The sequence below is a fragment of the Geospiza fortis genome, unplaced genomic scaffold (genome assembly GCF_000277835.1).
Source record: "Geospiza fortis unplaced genomic scaffold, GeoFor_1.0 scaffold188, whole genome shotgun sequence".
Classification (NCBI taxonomy): Eukaryota; Metazoa; Chordata; class Aves; order Passeriformes; family Thraupidae; genus Geospiza; species Geospiza fortis.
Genome location: NW_005054337.1, coordinates 4,642,371 through 4,662,703, shown reverse-complemented (window position 1 = coordinate 4,662,703; position 20,333 = coordinate 4,642,371). Strand labels below are relative to the sequence as shown.

General features: G+C 54.3%; 1 protein-coding gene across 2 annotated transcripts in view; it reads left to right on the top strand.

The window, feature by feature from the left end:
• Window positions 1–1,040: 1,040 nt before the first annotated feature.
• The window catches only part of PLCG1 (phospholipase C gamma 1), a 25,054-nt gene continuing 5,761 nt past the window's right edge, over window positions 1,041–20,333 (top strand). Inside the window, exons 1-25 of one of the 2 annotated variants that reach the window (XM_031058089.1) lie at window positions 1,041–1,287; window positions 1,621–1,714; window positions 2,152–2,199; window positions 6,427–6,511; window positions 7,545–7,628; window positions 7,799–7,821; window positions 8,887–8,959; window positions 9,951–10,052; window positions 10,721–10,839; window positions 11,613–11,698; window positions 12,665–12,785; window positions 13,162–13,330; window positions 13,751–13,873; window positions 14,717–14,818; window positions 15,046–15,233; window positions 15,832–16,032; window positions 16,393–16,512; window positions 16,797–16,977; window positions 17,245–17,322; window positions 17,765–17,868; window positions 18,115–18,211; window positions 18,312–18,384; window positions 18,617–18,774; window positions 19,261–19,357; window positions 19,780–20,004. In XM_031058089.1, coding sequence (XP_030913949.1) covers window positions 1,056–1,287; window positions 1,621–1,714; window positions 2,152–2,199; window positions 6,427–6,511; window positions 7,545–7,628; window positions 7,799–7,821; window positions 8,887–8,959; window positions 9,951–10,052; window positions 10,721–10,839; window positions 11,613–11,698; window positions 12,665–12,785; window positions 13,162–13,330; window positions 13,751–13,873; window positions 14,717–14,818; window positions 15,046–15,233; window positions 15,832–16,032; window positions 16,393–16,512; window positions 16,797–16,977; window positions 17,245–17,322; window positions 17,765–17,868; window positions 18,115–18,211; window positions 18,312–18,384; window positions 18,617–18,774; window positions 19,261–19,357; window positions 19,780–20,004 — 2,983 coding nt within the window. In that variant the 5' untranslated portion in view covers window positions 1,041–1,055. The remainder of the gene's footprint in view (window positions 1,288–1,620; window positions 1,715–2,151; window positions 2,200–6,426; window positions 6,512–7,544; window positions 7,629–7,798; window positions 7,822–8,886; window positions 8,960–9,950; window positions 10,053–10,720; window positions 10,840–11,612; window positions 11,699–12,664; window positions 12,786–13,161; window positions 13,331–13,750; window positions 13,874–14,716; window positions 14,819–15,045; window positions 15,234–15,831; window positions 16,033–16,392; window positions 16,513–16,796; window positions 16,978–17,244; window positions 17,323–17,764; window positions 17,869–18,114; window positions 18,212–18,311; window positions 18,385–18,616; window positions 18,775–19,260; window positions 19,358–19,779; window positions 20,005–20,333) is intronic. The other variant, XM_031058090.1, reaches the window with a different exon arrangement.

The following is a 20,333-nucleotide window of genomic DNA, read 5'->3' as shown; positions in this document are numbered from 1 at the left end:
GTGTTTGCCTTGCTGTGGGGTTTGGAGAGAGCATCATCTCTCATGCTGCAGTTCATGCTGTGGGTGATGAGCAGGGCACATTTCTGTCTGGTTTTAAACTGCAGTAAATAGAAATGAAAGGCGAGATGATCCACAGTGAGTGCAGTAAGTGGAGTTTAATTGGGATGAATTACATGCCAGGTTTGCAGTAATCTCCGTCCTGCATTGCTCAGAAGCATCATCTGCTTTGGAAACGTGACTCAGAAATGTTGTTATTTGATTCCCACGAGCATTTAAGAAACTATTTTTCCAGGAAGCAAAAATTCTTGGGTTTGGGTTGGGTTTCATTGGTTTTTTGGGTTTTTTTTTGTTTTGTTTTGTTTTGTTTTGTTTTGTTTTGTTTTGTTTTGTTTTGTTTTGTTTTGTTTTGTTTTGTTTTGTTTTGTTTTGTTTTGTTTTTCCCTGCTGCTGCTGTTTTCTCTTTGTTCTATTGCAATAGGAATCCTTTCCCAGAATTTCCTCTGGGGATGGGGGCTGTGAGATGCTCCCTTTTCAGTGTCCTCCTTGCTTAGTGCTAATGTTCCAGCATGCTCACAGCTGCCCCTTCCTGGGGATCCCTGTGGGGGAGACATTCAGGTGTTTTTGGGGAACACAGAGGTGCTATGGAAACCTCCTTGGGAAGCAGTAAGAGGGGGCTGTGCTTACAGGGTGTCAGCCTGGGGCTGCCATCATGTGCTAGGTGCTAACCCTGCTCTTCAGATGACTAAACCCACTTCATCTGTGTATTGGGGGGGATAGAATATAAGAAAATAAAGATAGTGTAGAAAGTAATCTTACCCCTAAGGAGTTGCAGCTGGGCCAATTATCAAAGATTAGGAACAGGCCTGCCTTTAACAGGCAAGTGAGCAGAAGATGCTATAAAAGAGTGGGGTGGCTGTTGAGAAGGGAACTGGAGTCAGTTGGCTGCTTTGTGAAGGAGAAAGAGTCAGTGCTCTGAGGAGCTGCCCACGAGAAACACCAGGAAGGTGTGGAACTTTTGTGATAAGGAGACAACAGTACGGAACCCCTGTGATAAGATGACGACTTCTGTGCCCTTCCTTCTCCAGTGCCGTGGGAATTCCAAGCTGTTCACTGAATGTTTTCCCTCTCTCTCAGTGGACATCCGTGAGATCAAGGAGATCCGCCCGGGGAGGAACTCGCGGGACTTTGACCGCTACCAGGAGGATCCGTGTTTCCGACCAGAGCACTCGCACTGCTTTGTCGTCCTCTATGGCACAGAATTCCGCCTGAAAACCCTCAGCTTGCAAGGTAGAGCTCTCCTGGGGCTGTGCCAGGCAGGGTTGAGCCAGAGCTTCATCCTCACAGAGCCCAGACAGCTTTGCTGCTCGGGGATAAAGATAACTCCCAGCTCTCGGGAGCTGGAGGGAGTGGGACAGGCAGGGGTGAGAGGTGCAGCCAGCCACATCCATCCATGGCAGAGGAGCCAGCCAGAGCACCTGCATGGTGGGGGGGAAATGTTACCAGAAAGGGATGAAGCAGTGAATAGGGCATGTAAGATGCTGGGGATAGTCCCAAGAGGTTTGGGTTGGTGATCAAGCCTGCTGTGTGTCCCTTCTTCCCACTCCTATACGTTTTCCACAGCCACTTCTGAGGATGAGGTCAATATGTGGATCAAGGGGCTGAACTGGCTCGTGGCAGACACTCTGAGAGCACCCACCCCCCTGCAGATTGAAAGGTGAGGAAAGCCTTTTCCTGCACTTGTTTTCTTTTTTTCCCCCCTTCTGTCTGTTTTGACAGAAAAAGGTGAGCACAGTGACATCTCATTCCCTCCTTGAGCCGTGCTGACCCAGCAGTTCTGCCTCTGCACTCCAGCAGCTTCATCCTGCTGACCCCACAGTCTGATCTCATGCATCAGGGAGAAGGAGTTTTACCACAAATTGATGTTTTGTGTGTGCACAGCCTGTATTATCTGGAGCACTTCAGTGCAGAGGCACTTTTAAAGCAGAACTTGTATGAAAATAGGGTAGGCTGCCTGTGAAAGGGGCAGAGTGGGTTCCCTGGTGGGAAGGAGGGAGAGCATGGTGTGGCACTGAGCATCCTCCAGAGAGGGACTGGAGCAGGGGCTGGTTGTTGAGGGGCTGAGCGTGTGCCTGTTTGTGCCTTCCCACCCAGGTGGCTCCGGAAGCAGTTCTACTCCCTGGATCGCAACCGGGAAGACAGGTGAGGAGGGGGGTTTGGGCTGGAAGGGTTCACCTTTCACTTGAAACCCTTTGGGTTTTTTGTTGGGCTCTTTAGGCTTTTAATAGTCATTTTTGAGGAACCTTTAATCCAAGTCCCAAACTTCCCTGGCTGATTTTCACAGAATTAAAAAAAGCATAAAGAAGCTGTCTTGTTTTCCTGCCCTATTTCTCAGCTGTTTAGACCCAGTAACACCTTGACACCTTCCCCCCATCTGGCACCACCCAAGGAAGCAGACATCAAAGAGCCAAGAGGCAGTTCAGGGCCCCCATTAGGGCTGAACTGGGTTGTCTTTATTACTCCCCACCCTGTTAGTTCTGTTCTCCTTTTCTGAGGCCCATCAGGGCATGGATCATCCCACTGCTTGGCTTGTGGGAGCTCTTGGGTGAGTACTCAGTGTTGTCCTAGCAAGGAAAATGTCATGAGGAGGTAAGGGAAGGGAATTGGGTCATGATTCACCATGAGATAAGGGAGGGGACATTTTCCTGCTGGGGAGGTGAGCAGCTCCACCGTGCTCTGCTCTCTGTCCCAGTGCCATCACCAGTTTTCCAGTCCCAGTGCTGGCTGCCAGCCTGCTCTCACTGAGCTGCTGTTGTTTGCCTCCTTCCATCCATCCTGGGACATGCATCTCCCCTAGCAGTGATGTTAACTGAGCCCATTAACCTTTCAGCATTGATCCCTGTGTCAATGTGCTCCCTCCCCTGGGGGCACCAGCCCTGCCTGCTGGGCAGCACCTGGGTCCCACCTGCCCCTTTTCCATGCTCTGGTCTCCAGAGAGGGCTGGCTGCAAGCACTGGGGTCCAGAGCATCCTCTGCTTTGTCCTCGTTGTGCTCCTCCCAGGACAGCCAGGGGGTAAATTGATCCTGGCCAGGAGTGTGTGCATGGGGCAGATCCTGCTGCACTGGACAGTTTTGCCTTTGCAGTGATTTATTCTGTGAGAGAGCACGCTGGGTGCAGGGGGATTTTGTGGAGGGGGGAGAAATCCTCACAGAAAAGAAAGAAATCCTCACAGAAAAGAAAGAAATCCTCACAGAAAGGGAAGAAGAGCAGCTTTAATCTGTTGCAGCTGCCCTGCATAAGCCACACACCCTTCAAATCCAGGGCTGTATACACAGTGGTGACTGGGCGTAATATTTCCTAATTCTGCATTGGAGAGCACTGAGGCAGGTGCAGGGGTGGTAGCTATGTGGAGGTTTTGGAGGAGAAGTGCAGGAAAAATGGAAATTATTGGGCCTTTTTTCCCTGTGGTTATGCAGTAAAACTGATGAAATGGCATGCCAGCAGTACCAAAGGAGATTGCAGGTATAGATCTGTGTGCCCAAGGCAGACCAGCAGAGCTGACAGCCAGCCTGTTGCATCCCTGTTGTTTCTGTTGATATCATCTTTCTATTAGCATTTAGAATTAAGGCAGCAAAATCCAATCTATTCCTTACCTGTCACCCACAGGGAGAGGTTTCAGTGCAGAATTAGGGGGAGCTGCTGCTCCAGCCCAGGCAGTGAGAGGAGCAGAACATCAGCAGCAGGGATGTGGAAAGATTTGGGGTTTTCCCATTTTACAAACATTTTACAAGCATCCATGTGTTTTCTGCGAGGTAGAGGCTACAGTTATGTGGCACACACATCTCCTGGGTTAAATCTTGCCCCCTGTGAGGCATTCCAGCATTAAACTTTATGTCACTGAGCTCTTTGCTTTTGCCTCTCAGCCTGGAAGTGCGTTTTCAAAGTAAACAGTGAGTTGTGATTTTTGGTTTTTTTAACCCCACTTGCACAGCATCCTTGATCCTTTCCAGAACAGAGAGGGGTTTGGCAGCTGCAGAAATCATTCCCAGCATTTGTGTACCCCATGGCTTCTGTGCTGGAGCCCTTTCTTCTCTCTGCCTTGCCTGTCTGGGGGCTGGGCTGTCCCTTGCAGCCCCAGCAGATGGTGGCTGTTTCCCCTGGCTGCTGGCCCTTTGGGTATTTGTTTTTCCAAGGGAGGTTAGGTGGAAAGAGGAGGATAACAGGATGCTGGGGGTTTTTTTCCTAATTGCTCTGGAGGAGACTGTTTCACCTCTGGCCAGGAGAGCTGCCCATGTCTGGGAGCAGCATTTACACACTGAGGGCTGGCAGGGGAATGTTTCCATCCCCTGTGAGAGGGCTGGGCCTCTGGCCTGTTTGTCATGAAACCTTAAAAATTGTTCTGCAGAAAAAATGAGTTTATTTTGGTTTTACTTTCTAGTCTGAAAATACTACCAAGCTGTTTATCCAAGGTCTCCAGCAGTTTAACATGATGAGTAACACACAATAAATAAAATCCTTCTGTACCCTGTCCTCCTTCTGAGGCTGAGAGGGAAATGCTGGTCACAGCTTTGACTCTTGTCACATCAGCGAGCAGGGCTGTGCTCCAGCACCTCCTGTGAAACAGCTCAGCATCCCCAGAGCTGAGTGGCAGCTCCAGAGAGCCCCCAGGGATGGCTGCTGCTGCTTCTGCTCCTCCAGCCTCTCCTGCTCTTTTTCCGTGAGCTTTTTTGCAGCCTCATGCTCTCAGCAAGGAGGGATTGGTGCTGGGCAGCCCTGGGGGCTCTGTGTGTGCTGGTGGGGTCCCCTGACACCTGTGGCATGCTGGGGTTGCTGGCATGTGAGGGCATCTCAGTGTACTCCTGCTCACTGCACACATTCCCTGTCACCCCGGACCCCATAGCTGGGGGGCACACAGCACCCTGCCCATGGCTGTGGCTGCTGGGTGTGTTTGAGATGGGAAAGGGCAGAATCTCCTCCCCAGAACACTCACTCTGAGCCCCCAGGGTCACTTCACCTGCCCAGGGACGTGGAGGTGCCGGGGAGATGCTCGTGCTGTGTGTGTGTTGCTGACTGTACAGCCATGGGGAAAGGGGAGGCTGGGGCCATTTCCCAGCTTCTTTTTTATTATTTTTCTTTTTCTGTTCTGCCAGTGAGTGGCAGGACACTGCAAAGTCTTGGATGGCCCAGGGCAGGGCACAGGAGCTGGGCCAGGTCCTGCTGTGGCTGTGTGTGTGGGTCCCAGGCTCTGAGGCCAGGAACAAGGGCTCTCTGTGTGCTGCTGGCTGCCCAGCCCTGGGCTCTGCAGCGCCTGACACCAGCCTGTTTCTCCCTCTCCATCCCTCCTCCTTCCTGTGGTGTTTGAGATCACCCTGCTCTCAAGGAAGAGTGTAAAAAAGATGTCATATGTGCATGCCAGCATGCCCCTGGGTTAAATCCCCCGTGCAGGGCATCTTCCCTGGTATTTTTATATTTGCACCCCGAAGCCATAAGGATTTCCAGGCTTGCTTTGTGGGGTGGGGGAGCATCCTGTAGGATCCTGTGTTCCCACGTGCTCAGTGGGGGACAGGAGCACCATCTGTGGTTGCAGGGGTGGACTCCCAGGACTTGCTTTTAAGGCAGGAGCTGCCAGAAGATGATTGGACACAGACCCCTCAGCTTCTAAACCCTGCAGATGGGAGGCATCCTCGTTCTTCCTTGCTGCAGGGCTGGTGCCCCATGTGGGGACAGCCTGGAACAGGCAAGGGCAGCCCAGAGCTCCTTCCTGCCTGTCTCTGCCTGCTGGGCTGTGGGATCCTGCTCAGGGTTGGCCCTGGAGCTTTCCCTGGTGTGGAACCAGCCCCTGTGGTGTGGAGGGCTTGGGGAAGCTCAGCCATGCTGGCTGCTCCCTGCCTGTGGGGCTGGGGGAGCACAGCTGAGCATGATGAGGCAGTGCTGTGCCTGTGGCTGGGGACCTAAAATGGCTTTTTTTTCCTCTCCTTAAGATAAAATTAGCTGAGTCCTAACCACGTAGAGAGGCTGTCCTCCTCCAGCAGGCCAGGGAGTGGGTTTTGGAAGGGAGCTGGTCACCCAGCATCCATGCTGGGGCACAGATACTTGAGAAATGCTTCTTGCTGCTCGTTTGTTTGAAGCAGGGGGTGCTGCCCGTCAGCTGTGGCATCAGCCAGAGGCTGCTGGGCTCACCCTGCTCTGTCAGGAGTTGCAGGAGCAGTGTTTGCAGTCCCCACTGATGTGCAGATACCTGTCTCTGCTCCCCACATCTTCCCCAGTGTTCCCAGCCTCAGCATCGTCCTGGGGTCACACATCCACCCTTGTGCCACAGCTGATGTCCCTTTGGGCACAGCCTCTCTGTGCCTGTTCCAGCCCCAGGGTGAGAGCCCCTCCATCCCAGGCTGCTGACCAGCTCTCCCCTCTTTCCCCTGCCGAGCCAGGATCTCTGCCAAGGATCTGAAGAACATGCTGTCCCAGGTCAACTACCGCGTGCCCAACATGAGGTTCCTGCGCGAGAGGCTCACGGTGAGCGTGTGACCCCTCTGCTCTCCCCCTCAGCCCCCCATTGCCTGCCTCTGAGCAAAAACTGCTGGTGGTTCAGCTCCCAGGGAGTGTTTGCATATTGCAGAGCCTCCCAGCCTTTCCTGGGAGGGCCCCCACCCACGGTGGTGACTGAAGAGGTGCCAGCTCCCACTGGGTGCCGCACCCTGGCCCATTTGTGGCCAGCACCCTCTCCTTACCCCACCCTGCCTCCCACACTCCCCTCATTGCTCCTGGCTCCAGTCATGGGCTGGTGCTGGTGGGGTAGAGTGCAGAACAGCTGCTGGGTCCTGCATCCTGGCTCTTGCACCCCCTCCCAGTGAGAGATGCTCTGCCACAGCATCACCACTGACCCAGGCATGAAGGGTCATCTCGTTCCTACCAGCACAGAGCTCCAAGGCCAAAGAGTGGTGTATCCAAAGGAGAGCACACACTTTGGGTCTTGCAGTTTCCAGGCACTTCAGACACTCTGGGCAAACAAAAAAATTAAATTCTCCTTTTGTAAGTATTCAGTAAGTGGTGACACTTTATCAGTGTGTGGGGTGCCTTTGTGTGGGTGAGCTTGGGGAATTGTGAAGCTCATTTTAGGATGTGCCTGTGCCCTGGGCACTGCAGGGTCCTGCTGGCTCCAGCAGACTGTGGCAGATTTGTTAAGATTGGAAAAGCCCTCTAAAATCATTGAGTCCAACCATTACCTAGCACTCCCATGTCCACTAAACCATGTCCGCACGTGCCACATCCGCATGTTTTTTGAGCAGGTGCAAGGATGGTGACTCCACCCCTGCCTGGGCAGCCTGTTCAATACCTGACCACTGTTTTAATGAATTTTTCAAAATATCCAATCTAATCCTCCCCTGGCACAACTTGAGACCATTGTGCAGGAGGCAAAGTCTGGACGGATTTTGGCCCTTTTCTCCTCCCTCACTCCCCAGGGATACTGGTGGGAAGAGACATTCCTTAAGCCATGCAGAGTTACCTGTGGCCTCTGTAAAACCTCTGGGTTTGATTTGTTTTTCAGGATGTGGAGCAGAGGAATGGGGATATCACATATGGACAGTTTGCACAGCTCTACCGCAGCCTGATGTTCAGTGCCCAGAAAACAGTAAGAGCTGAATTCCCCAGGGGAGGAGAGGGGAGGGAGAAACCTTATTTGTTACTGGGCATTCCCACTTAATTGACTTTTTAACCCTGCTGCCCTTGGGGTGAGCTCTTCTCTTGGGAGTAAAGAAGTTACTGAGTGCAAACCTAATGCTTGTGCTTCTTCTTTTGCAGATGGATGTCCCGTTCTTGGAAAGGTGGATAATTCTCTGTGTTTTCTGGGGAAGGGGCTGTTTTCTTTCGCTCCATAACATACTCTGGGGCCTGCAGCAGCATGCTGGGATGAGGCATTGTGCACTCCTCCTGCTCCTGTGCTGCCTGTGGTTCTGTGCTCTGAACAAGCAGCACTGCTGTAGACGCTTTAGCTCGGGGCATGGAGGGCTCTGTCCCTCCCAGACATCCCAGTGGGGTCCAGCTCAGCTCAGTTGGTTGATGTGAAGTGATCAGACCTCGAGCCATCTCCCAGGGATTATGCTCATGGTGGCTAAAGAGCCCTCCCCACCCAGGCAGTGCCAGCTGTGCCTTCCCTGCCCTCTGCTCACCGTGGCTGTGATAGAAAGAGCTTGACTTTAGACACAGGAGCTAGAGTGAAAGACTTACTGACTTGTCCAGGTAACTCCCAATGGTTTCCTTCCTTTTTTTCCTATAACCATAGAAAAGAGATGTCAGCACCCTCAGCAGAGCACCTGGCTCAGCCCTCTGCCCAGGGCAGCCAGCACTGCCCAGTCCCCTTTGGATTTTGTGGTGTTAGTGCCTAGCGTGGCCCTTGGCTGTCCACTGTGAATTACAGCAGTCATGGACCAGTCTCTTGAGATTATCAGCTGTAAACAGTTCCTTTCTTCACTCCCTGTCTTGCCTCCAGGAGCCCGTGTTCTCTGCATACCTGTAGGTCTGTCCTGTCTGCAGTCACCCCTCAACTGCCCTGCCCCTATTTAGTTCTTTACACTCAGGTTCAAACCAAACCCTCTATTTTTATTTATTTATTTTTTCACTAATCCATCCCTGTAATGGTTTTTACTGCCCTTCACCAGAGTTTCATGTTACCCTGCCCTTGTCAGTGTGAGCCCTGTACTGCTCCTGGAGTGGTCCCTGGTTCTGGGATGTGGACATGTGCTTGCTCTCCTCAGCTCTCTGCTCATCCCACTCTGCTCCTTCAGTGCTGCATGCTCAGGGCACATCTGGCTGTGCCAGGGAGGGGGCAGATGGCATCTCACAGGATGTGCTGCACCAGTGACTGAAGCTTCTCTCTCTCTGCTTGCCAGGGGTGCAGAAAGGTCTGAGCACTTCAGGGTGTCGCTGCTGGAGCTGCAGAAGTTTTTGCTGGAGTACCAGAGGGTGAGCTCAGCACAGGCAGGGGGGAAGGACAGTGGGGTGGGCACTGCTGGCATTTGGGGTGCAGTGCTCCTTGCTGTGGGGCTGGGATGATTGGGCTGTGGGCTGCTCTGCCTGGCACTGCTCATCCTTCTGGAGCAGGAGGTGTTGCAGGGTAGGCACTGGGGAGGGCAAACCTGAACTCAGCTGGGCACCCTGGCCAGGAAAGGAACCAGGAGATGTGGGAGGAGTGGGGGTCCCAGGAGACAGGAACTGATCAGTGGGGGTTGACCCAGTCCCTGTGACCTCAGTTGGTCACCAGAGGTTTGCTGCAGCCAAGAAGTCATGTCCATCCTGTTACTCAGGAGGTGTCAGCAGTTCCTGGGGAGCAGCTGATGGATTCATCTGCTGATTCTTCAATTTAAAAGCAATCTTGGGTCACTCAGCAAGCACAGCATGCATGTGCAGACACACACACAGGCACCAGCTGTGCGTTTGTGGGCAGCACAGACCCCTTGGCTCTTGCCAGGTTCCTGTCTCATTGCTGGTCTCCTCCTGGAGGGCAGGGCTGGCTGGCAAAGCCCTGCCATGGCTCAGAGCTCCTGCTCTGCCCTGTCCCCTGCTGCCACCTCCCTGCCTGTGTCTGCAGCCAGCAGGGAGTTAGCCAGTGGGGAGATGCAGTGTTTTGGTGGCTAATGAAAGAAACCCAGGGGGAGAGAGCCAGAGGAAGCTGGGTTGGCTTCTGCTGCTGGAGGAGGAGGGATGGCAGATGTTGTTCAAAGGAGCTGTTGGAGGGAAAAATGCACTGAGAAAATGAAGCCCACTCAGAAGCAGGGCACATTTCCTCCTTGTGTGCTCTCCAGCACTTGTGCTGACAGTTGAGTTCCTGGCAGAGATGGTCTTGCATCAAAAACCACCTCCTTAATGGTTAAAGCTTCCAACTGGATGAGCCGCATGTGGTTTGCAGGAATACACTCTGAAATGGCTCCTTTTATGTCTCCCCTGGGCTTTGCAGGAGCTCTGGGCTGCAGATACCCTTCAGGTACAGGAATTCATGTTCAGCTTCCTGAGAGACCCTTTGAGGGAGATTGATGAGCCTTATTTCTCCCTGGATGAAGTAAGACACCTCGAAGGTGGCGTGTGTGGGGTGGGGTGGCACAGGGGATGGCACCCCTGGTGTGATGTGTGCTGAGGTGTGACAGCTGTGCTGTCTGTGCCTGTGCTGCAGGGTGGGGGTGCTGGGAGGGTCACAGCTCCTGGGAGATGGATGTGTTTGGCAGAGGGAATGGCTTCTGGGCTGTCCTTTAGTGCTGGGTGTGTGCAGCTGGGAGCACTCACCAGGCAGTTCATCTGGAGCAGGAGAGGGGCTGGGGCTGCCTTGGGGTTTGTAAGGATCTCTTCAAAGCAAAAAGAGCTGAATTAAGAATAAAAACAACTAGAGATGACCATGTCACTGGCACTCTGGACTAAGCCAAGGTCCCTTGACCCACATGGCCTTAGTAAGCTATTGCCTGCCATGTGAGCTGCAAAATAAAGTGCAGAGCCATTAATTTGTCTCCAGCTGGGTCAAAGGGTCTGGCACACAGATATGTGGCAGAGCTCAGTGGGTAGGTGGCAGTGCCCAAGCTGTGGTCACTCAGGCACCCTGGCTCAGGTGTGCTGTGGGCAGCCCTGGTCAGTCTGTGCTGGATGTCTGCTGGCACAGAGTGGGAGATGTGTGTGAAGCTAAAGCACAGCAGCTGGCTCCTCTGCGTCATTAACACGTTTCTGTTTCTTCCTGAGCAGTTTCTCACCTTCCTGTTTTCCAAAGAGAACAGCATCTGGAACTCACAACTGGACATGGTGTGTCTGGAGAACATGAACAACCCTCTCTCCCATTACTGGATCTCCTCCTCACACAACACGTAAGGACAAGGGGAGGGCTCTCTGCACCCAGCTGCTCTCAGCATCCTTTTCTCAAGCTAGGGTGGGAGTATGTTGCCTGGTTCCAGTGATGGGTCAAAAAGGCTTTTCCAAACCAAGGCCAGTATATCACAGACCTTCCTCTTGGTGTCCCACTCCTCCCTTCTGTCATTTAGCCATAAATGTTTTGCTCAGGCACTGTCAGCAGCACCGATCTGCACAGGCCTTCAGGTGCCTTCATGTCCTGAGCAGTTTCTCTGGTAATTTCTCACCATTAGCAATGTCATTCTCCAGAGCCCCTCAGGACAGATATGATAAACCCTGTCGGACTGAAATTGGCCATTTTCCTCTCTCTGCTGCTAGAATAATTTTGCAGGAACTGCTTTCTGTGCAGACAGGCTCTGTCTGTGCTCTGTGTTCACGCTAACCCAAATTTAAAGGACTGAGAGCCTAAGCCAGCTGAGCAGCCCTGAGGGCAGGCAGTGAGATCCTGTCTGCCTGCAAGAGCTCATCTAACCCTGCTCTCAGGCTGCAGGGGGCTCTTTGTGGCACCAGTGCTGATATTGTTGTCTGAGCTTTGTCTCAGGAGCTGGGGAGTGCTGGCAGCCCCTTGCAGCAGGGGCAGAGCTGAACCCTCACCCGGGGAAAGTGTCTGGTGTGGAGAAGCACCACTCCCGCCATTCCCATGTGCCAGAGGCAGGTGCACAGTGTCCCAGCAGACAGCTGTGGCCTCAGTGGGCTTGTCAGTGTGCTGATGTGTTGTCTCACCTGGAAGGTACCTGACGGGGGATCAGTTCTCGAGCGAGTCCTCGCTGGAGGCGTACGCGCGCTGCCTGCGCATGGGCTGCCGCTGCATCGAACGTGAGTACCAGCAATGGCCCTCCTGCCCCAGCACAGCAGCTTCTGCTGCTCAGGGAGGCTTTGCAAGGAGGGCAGGGCTGAAGGGAGATCAGGCCAGTGGCAACATTAACTGTAGGAGTGTTAGGGGTAGGACGGTCAGGACAGACGGACACGAGAGATCTCTGCAGCCAGGTCTGGAACTTGGGGTTTATTGCAAAAGGCCTGGGTGCAGGGCCCTGCTGGGAGCTGCCAGCCACAGCTGGAGCAGGCACGAGAGAAGAGAGGGGGAGAGAGGATGAGAGGGTAGGAGGGTAAGGGAGTAAAAAAAGTAAGAGTGTAAAAGCGTAAGAGAGCGAGGTTCCCGTTACAATACAATAAATCTTCTTCTGTGTTGAATATTCTAATTCTCACTAACCAATCTAGTACAAGATACAAATCCTATAGCATTTACATACAGCCTATAGAATCACTACTACCATACTGTGTTGCATTTTAAACCCTAAAAACTCCTCTTTGGGCCCCTTCTGCCGAGCTGGTAGGGTCTGCTCTGACCCTTGGACCTGTCTGCAGGCAGAGGGAATTGTTTCATCAAAAGGGGATTACCTTCAGCCAGCCACATCATTGTTTTCCAGTTGTTCAGTAACTCAGGTATCTCAGAGCTTGCTTTCATTTCAATCTTACTTATAGTTTCTATATTCTCAAAATCTTTTGCCAGACAATCATATTTATAAGGCTTTCCTGTTTCATCTTCCCCAACAATTAACACCATGATGTGCAGAAAGAGCTGAGGTCATTTGCTTTGTGGAACTGGGTGATCTGTGCCCAAGGTTTTGGTCCCACAGAAAGCTCAGGGCTTTCACTGATCACCTCACTCCTTTATTGCCTTCCAGTACATTTCCCAGCAGCACCTGGCTCAGCCCATCTCATGTCCATGTCTTGCCTCTGTTCCAGCCTTTGGGCTAAGTTTCCCCTGTGGGTCTCTTTCAGTGGATTGCTGGGATGGTCCTGATGGCATGCCAGTCATCTACCATGGACACACCTTAACCACCAAGATCAAGTTCTCTGATGTCTTGGTCACCATCAAGGAGCACGCCTTTGTCACCTCTGAGTGAGTACAGCAGGACTTCAGCTAGCAGGGCAGAGAGAGGGTGGAGCCCAGGCTGTAGCAAAGTGAAGTTCACTTTATCCAGAGCTGCAGCGCAAGGCCTGGATGTGGTGGGAAGAAAGCATGTCATGTCTGCCAGCCAAAGGGAGGTTTTTCCCAGAAAAATGTTATGGGAGGGAGGGCTTTGGGCAAACCCCAGTAGTTTGGCAGTCCTTCTCCACCCTGTGCCCTCCTGAAGGGTGGCTACAGGCAGCACAGGTGGCTGCTGATGTGAGCTGCTCCTGGAGGGCACAGAGGCCAGGCTTTGAGACAGAGCTCAGGAGTCCTTGGTTCCATCCAGAGCCCATGCTGGTTTTGATGGTTCTGCTCCTTCTCCCAGTTTCCCTGTCATCCTCTCCATTGAGGACCACTGCAGCATTGCTCAGCAGAGGAACATGGCTCAGAATTTCAAGAAGGTTTTTGGAGACATGCTCTTGACCAAACCAGTCGATATTTCTGCTGATGGCCTTCCATCTCCAAACCAGCTCAAGAGGAAGATTCTCATCAAGGTGAATTCCCTTGCCCAGCAAGGCTTATAAGAGAGGGAATGGGGTGGGGATATGGGACTGAAGGCAGTGCCTTTGGAAGGGGGGGGTTGGCAGTGTATAGAAGTGGAGACCTGATGCTAAGAACAGCTGGATACAAAAAAGCTCTCTCAGAGAATTCTCTCTTTCAGAGAATCTGCTGGGAAATGAGCTTAGCAGCTGGGTGCTGCCTTTCTTTCAGGGCACGGGGGATGTTGGTATTTCTGCTTCAGGAACCTTTGGGAAGAAGGGGTGGGATTTCACTGCTGTTTGATGATCCCTGTGGCATGGCTCTTGTTTATTCTAATGTGGAGGACCCCACTGCAGCAGACCTGAGCTTTTAGGGCTGTTCACCAGGAAATCTGTGCTGGTTTTGGGTGCCTGACCCCCTCTCTCATCCCTCAGCACAAGAAGCTGGCGGAGGGCAGCGCTTACGAGGAGCTGCCCACGTCCGTGATGTACTCAGAGAATGACATCAGCAACTCCATCAAGAATGGGATCCTGTACCTGGAAGACCCCATCAATCACGTATGTCTGTGCCATGGTGGCCCAGTCCCTGCTCTGAGGGCTCTGTCAGGTGCTGTGTGTGCTGGAAGGAAGGGCTGTGGTGCAAATGATTGGAGACACTCTCGGTCTGTCTGGTTTCTCAGGTGTCCCTGAAGGCTGGGGGTGTTCTGTGCTGGCTCTCTCTGTGCTCTTCCCTAGGAATCTCCAGTGGGCCCTTGCTAGAGGCAGGAGGCTGAGCTAGAGGGAGCTCTGGGCCAAGGCACTGCAGCCTGTGATTTGTGCTGCAGGAATTTCTGGAGATGGCTGCACTCCCAGCCCTGCTCCTGCCAAGTGCCTGCACACCTGACACACCTAAGCAAGGGTTTATCTTTGTAAAGCACTGAGTGTTCATCACTGTGTGCATTCACTCACAGCCCACCTTCAGCAGCTTTACTCTGCTGAGGGTCTGTCTGGCAAAGCCACATGCAAATGGAACAGGGTTTTTATTTTTAAAAAAAACAGTAAAATGTAATGGTAAATCCACATAAACATCTCTGACATCTTCACCTCAGATTGCCCCTGTGCTGAGTCCATACAGACTGGGGTTTTTTTGCATTGATTTGCTCTTCATTTGGTCATCTCCTTTTATCAAGTGTTGGAGTGTTTGCAGTGTGATTTTTTTGCTACTGATAAATCCATGCCTCTGGGGAATCTGGGGGATGTATTGGAAGCTCCTGTGACTCACTGGAATCAGTGTTGGTGGCTGTCCTTCACAAACCCGATCATCCCTCCCTGTACTGGTCAGGAGGAGATGATCCCATGGGTGGGTGGTGGGCAGTTTGGTGTTTCCCAGGGATCTCTTTGCCAGAGTTTATTTCCTTGCAGGAGTGGAACCCACATTACTTTGTGCTGACCAGCAGCAAGATCTATTACTCTGGGGAGACAACCAGCGACCAAGGAAACGAGGATGAGGAAGAGCAGAAGGAGGTGAGGGCTCTGCTGTGGGACTGTGAGTTGTTCCCTAAGGAAAGGACTTGACTGCCCAAGGGGCTGAGCATTGCCATTGCCAGCTGACTCCAGGGGGAGATCCTGTGGTGGGGAGGATGGGAGCTGCTTCAGGAACTCCCAGCTGGAAGACCCCTGAGCAGAGCAGAATCCAGCACCATGAGCCTGTCCTCAGTAACCCAAGGTGATGGCTTCTTTTCCCCTGCCAGGTGAGCAACAGCACGGAGCTGCACTCCACAGAGAAGTGGTTCCATGGGAAGCTGGGAGCGGGCCGCGACGGGCGGCACATCGCGGAGCGGCTGCTGACGGAATATTGCATCGAGACAGGGGCCCCTGATGGCTCCTTCCTGGTCAGGGAGAGCGAGACCTTCGTGGGGGACTACACCCTCTCCTTCTGGTGAGGGCCCCACTGCTCTGTGGCACCCCAGGGTTGTTTTCTCTTGGTGTGTTCTTCAGTGGTGGGGTCCCATTGCTGGATGGCCTGTGAGCAGTCTCTCCCCTGCTCCTGTGCCCAGCATCATGCCAGCTCCCTGTCCCAGTGCAGAAGGGTCAAGTCTCTTGGGATCCTTATGCAGTCACTCTCCTGTGGGGCAGGAGTGCCATGTCAGGCTGGAGCTGAGGTGCAAAATCAAGCCTGGCTTACAGCGAGACAGGGGCCCCTGATGGCTCCTTCCTGGTCAGGGAGAGCGAGACCTTCGTGGGGGACTACACCCTCTCCTTCTGGTGAGGGCCCCACTGCTCTGTGGCACCCCAGGGTTGTTTTCTCTTGGTGTGTTCTTCAGTGGTGGGGTCCCATTGCTGGATGGCCTGTGAGCAGTCTCTCCCCTGCTCCTGTGCCCAGCATCATGCCAGCTCCCTGTCCCAGTGCAGAAGGGTCAAGTCTCTTGGGATCCTTATGCAGTCACTCTCCTGTGGGGCAGGAATGCCGTGTCAGGCTGGAGCTGAGGTGCAAAATCAAGCCTGGCTTACCCTGTCCCTCCCTCCCTGTCCCACAGGCGCAATGGGAAGGTGCAGCACTGCCGGATCCACTCGCGGCAGGACGCCGGCAGCCCCAAGTTCTTCCTGACGGACAACCTGGTGTTTGACAGCCTCTACGACCTCATCACCCACTACCAGGAGGTGCCACTGAGGTGCAACGAGTTTGAGATGAGGCTGACAGAGCCAGTGCCACAGACCAACGCCCATGAGAGCAAAGAGTGAGTGCACGTGTGTGTCCATTGGGCAGCTGGACACTGTAGGAAGCTCTCCCAGGTCTCTCCTCAGCCATTCTTTCCTTGCTGGAGTTTTATGGTCCCCATTTTCTCTCCATGGAGCTCTGTCACAGCAGCCATGCTGGCCAGCTTTGTTGTTCATGGAGGCTCAGTGCAGGACACAGAGCTGCTGGGTTTGTTTGGGATGCTCTGGCCCCGTGCTGCACCTCACCAACAGGCTCTGATCCTGCCTGCCCCATTGCAATCCCTGTCTTCCTCTGAAGGATTCAAGGAGCCTTTTAGGGGCTGGGGTGTGGGATGGGCTGGGTGTGTGTGGCCTGTGCACAGCATTATCTCTCCTGCCAGGTGGTACCACGCCAACCTCACACGAGCCCAAGCTGAGCACATGCTGATGAGAGTGCCCCGTGATGGAGCCTTCCTGGTGCGCAAAAGGAGCGAGCCCAGCTCCTACGCCATCTCCTTCAGGTGTGTCCCTGCTACAAGGGTGCTGGAGGTGGAGCTGGGACACTGCAGTGTGTGAGAAAGCAGGACAGGTGCTGCCTGCCAGCCTTGACCCCTCCCAGAACTCCTCTTGCTCTGGGATGGCCTTGAATAAGTCCTTGAGATCCTGCTCTTCCTCCCCTCTTCCAATGGGAGATGGCTGTGCTCAGCCACCTCGCCAGGGACACCTTTCCTTGGTGTCTTTATTTTGGCAGAGACCTTCTCTTGCCAGGTGCCAAGAGGCCTCTCCCTGTGTTTCCTCCCTGCAGGGCAGAAGGGAAGATCAAGCACTGCCGGGTGCAGCAGGAGGGCCAGACTGTGCTGCTGGGCAACTCTGAGTTCGACAGCCTGGTGGACCTGATCAGCTACTACGAGAAGCACCCGCTGTACCGCAAGATGAAGCTGCGCTACCCCATCAACGAGGAGACCCTGGAGAAGATCGGCACAGCGGTGAGTGCAGGAGCCAGAGAATCATGGACAGGTTGTTTTTGAGCTGGTGGTGGTGTGAGAGCTATCTCTGTGCTTTGCAGCCCACACCTCTTGGGGCTTCCTGACACTTGAGTGGAGTTTGGTGCTGCCCCTCTGAGCCAGGCATGGGCTGTCTGCAGCGTCATCTTTGGTCTTGTGCCTTCCTGGGGCACTGTCCCACCTACCCCAAGGCAGGGAGCCTTTTCTCCTGCAGTCACTGCTGCAACCACAGTCCCTTTGCTTCCACAGGAGCCGGACTATGGAGCCCTGTACGAGGGACGCCATCCTGGGTTCTATGTGGAAGCCAACCCCATGCCCACCTTCAAGGTACACTCTCACTGTTTGGCACAAAACAAACTGCAGGGCTGGAGGGTTTAGCAAGGGTCTTTTTGTTTTCTAAGAGCTGTATTAGTTTGCACACCCATTTCTAGACCATGAAGAGAGAGACAGTGGAGGGTGAACCTCCAGTTCCCAGGCTGGGCTGCCTTTTGTTCTGAGCTCTCCAAACTAACCCCCTCAGTGGCCCTTGGGTCAGAGGAGAGTGCCTGTGTGGGGCCACACCAGACTTTTGAGCTCTGCTTTGGCATAAACGGGGGCCTTGATTTGCAGGGTGTCACTGGGGTCTGGCAGCAGGGCTGGGTGCTGCCTGCCTGCACATGATGTGCCTCACAGCCCCCCAGAAAACACATCTGTGGTGGGAGGTGATCTCTCATCCTGTGGGCTCGTAGTTCATTCCCTGCCAGCCTCATGGGACCCCTCCTCATTGCAGTGTGCAGTCAAAGCCCTGTTTGACTACAAGGCGCAGAGGGAGGACGAGCTCACCTTCACCAAAAATGCCATCATCCAGAATGTGGAGAAACAGGAAGGAGGCTGGTGAGTTGGTCCTGAGCTTCCCTTTTCCCTAGGGGATGTGGTCAAACCTTGCTGTCACCATCCACACAAAAGTGTGTCCACTCTAGGAGTGGGTCTGTCTGGGGATTACCCATGAGCTGCACATGTCCAAACCCCCACAATCCCTAAAAGCAGATGATGGAAAAGCTGCCTGTTCCCCTCACCCCTGCTCAGAATACTCTGGGGTCCCATGGTGGGTGCTGACATTGCCCCTTCCCTCCCTTCCAGGTGGAGAGGAGATTATGGTGGCAAAAAGCAGCTGTGGTTCCCTTCCAACTACGTAGAGGAAATTACAAGTCCCACCAGCCTGGAGCCAGAGCGGGAGGTGAGTGTGGCCATGATTGCAGCAAGGAGGGTTTGTGCCCTCTGAGCTGGGCTGCTCTGCCCTCCGTGCCCAGCACCATCCTGCTGTGCTTCCTTCTCAGCAGCAGCTGGATGAGAACAGCCCCCTGGGAGACCTGCTCGGAGGCGTCCTGGACGTGCCCTCCTGCCAGATCGGTGAGTGCCAGGCAGGGAGCATTGCAAAGGCTCCTTGAGGCTTTTAAGTGAGCTCAGCTTTCACTTCTTGCTGCCTGGGCTCCATCTGTTGCCTCCAGAAATGGGAGTTTCCTGCAGCTGTAGAGTGCTGGGGTAGCCACGTGTCCCTGTGCCCGTCTTCTCCCTTGCTGCCTGTGCAGGGCTTGGCTCAGCACGTGCAGTGAGCCTGTCCCCTGCTCTCTGTCCCTCACAGCCATCCGCCCCGAGGGCAAGAACAACCGGCTGTTCGTGTTCTCCATCAGCATGTCCTCGGTGTCACGGCTGTCCCTGGACGTGGCGGCCGACACGCACGAGGACCTGCTCGACTGGGTGAAGAAGATCCGGGAGGCGGCTCAGACAGCTGATGCCAGGGTGAGCCTGGGGAGCCCCTGGCAGGGCAGGAGGCATCTCCTGGGTCTCCAGCTGATGGGTTTTCCAGGAGTGAGGAGCTGGTGAGGGTTGGGCTGGCAGAGCAGTGGCAGAGGTGATAAAGCCAGAGCAATCTTGGACAATGTGGCAAGGGGTGGTGGCTTGAGAGGTTCAGGCTGGATATTTGGGAAAATTGGACAACTGGGTGGGTGCTACAGCCTCAGGAAGTGGGGGGTCTCCATCTGTGGAGGGTGGCAAGGCCACAGATGCCCTGTGCTGGTACCAGTGCCAGTCCTGCTCCAGGCAGGATGTAGGACCTGCCCAGGCCCTACCTGTGTGATGTCCCCCATGCAGACCTGGCAGATCTGCTGGTGGTCCCCACAGTGTGGGCAGGAGCCACACCAAGCAGCAAGGGTCAGCTTGTGAGCTGGGTCATCCATCACCACTGCTCCTACCTGGCCTGACAGGTCTCTCACCCTCTCTTGGCAGCTCTCTGAAGGGAAGATGATGGAGAGGAGAAAGAAGATTGCCCTGGAGCTTTCAGAACTGGTGGTCTATTGCCGACCTGTGCCCTTTGATGAAGAGAGTGAGCATCTGCTGAGCTGGTGGCCCTCAGGCTGTCACTGTGGCATTACAGACCCTGTGGTGTGCCCCAAGGGGCTGCTTTGGCTAGATCCCAGCAGAGGCTAGGTGTCCAAGGTGTCCAAATCCCCAGTTTACCTTGGAGCTCTGGGTAGCTCCAGAGGGTATAGCTTCCCTTCCCTATCCCTCTGTTGCTGGGGTCTGTCAGCACCCAGAGCAGCTGCTGAGGGAGTGGGGCTGGGGAGCATCGTGGCTGATCAGTGGGAGCTGTGTTGGTGCTCTGTCATTGGTGTTGGGCAAACACCCAGTGGGGTGTGAGACATTCACTGGTGGCTGTGCAAAGGGTGAGAGGATGGCGTCAGGAAGGAGCTGGGCTGGTTGAGTGTCAGCAAAGGGGGTGACTCACACAGCACTGTCCCCTCGCAGAGATCGGCACAGAGCGGGCCTGTTACCGGGACATGTCCTCCTTTCCCGAGACCAAGGCAGAGAAGTACGTGAACAAGATCAAGGGCAAGAAGTTCCTGCAGTACAACCGCCTGCAGCTGTCCCGCATCTACCCCAAGGGCCAGCGCCTCGACTCCTCCAACTACGACCCCCTGCCCATGTGGATCTGTGGCAGCCAGCTGGTGGCACTCAACTTCCAGACCCCAGGTGAGGGCAGCAGGGAGGGTGGGCTGGCTCCTGGGGTGCCCTGTGCCTCCCCTGAGCCACCTGCTGAGCTCTGCTCCAGGAAAATGGGGGGCTGGGAGGGCCTGGGAAGGGCTCTGCAGGCAGTGAGAGCCAGCTCCAGAGGGCTGGGTTGAGCCAAGGAGCTGCACTGAGGCTGGGGATTGTGCCGCCATGAGAACAAGATGGATCGGAGAGGAGGCAGGGGGTGGGTTCTCCCAGGTCCCTGGTGGCAAGCAGGGCAGGCAGGGAAGGTGCCAGAGGGGATGGTGCTGCCCCAGGCCTGGGACACCAGCTGGGTGCATGGTCTGAGT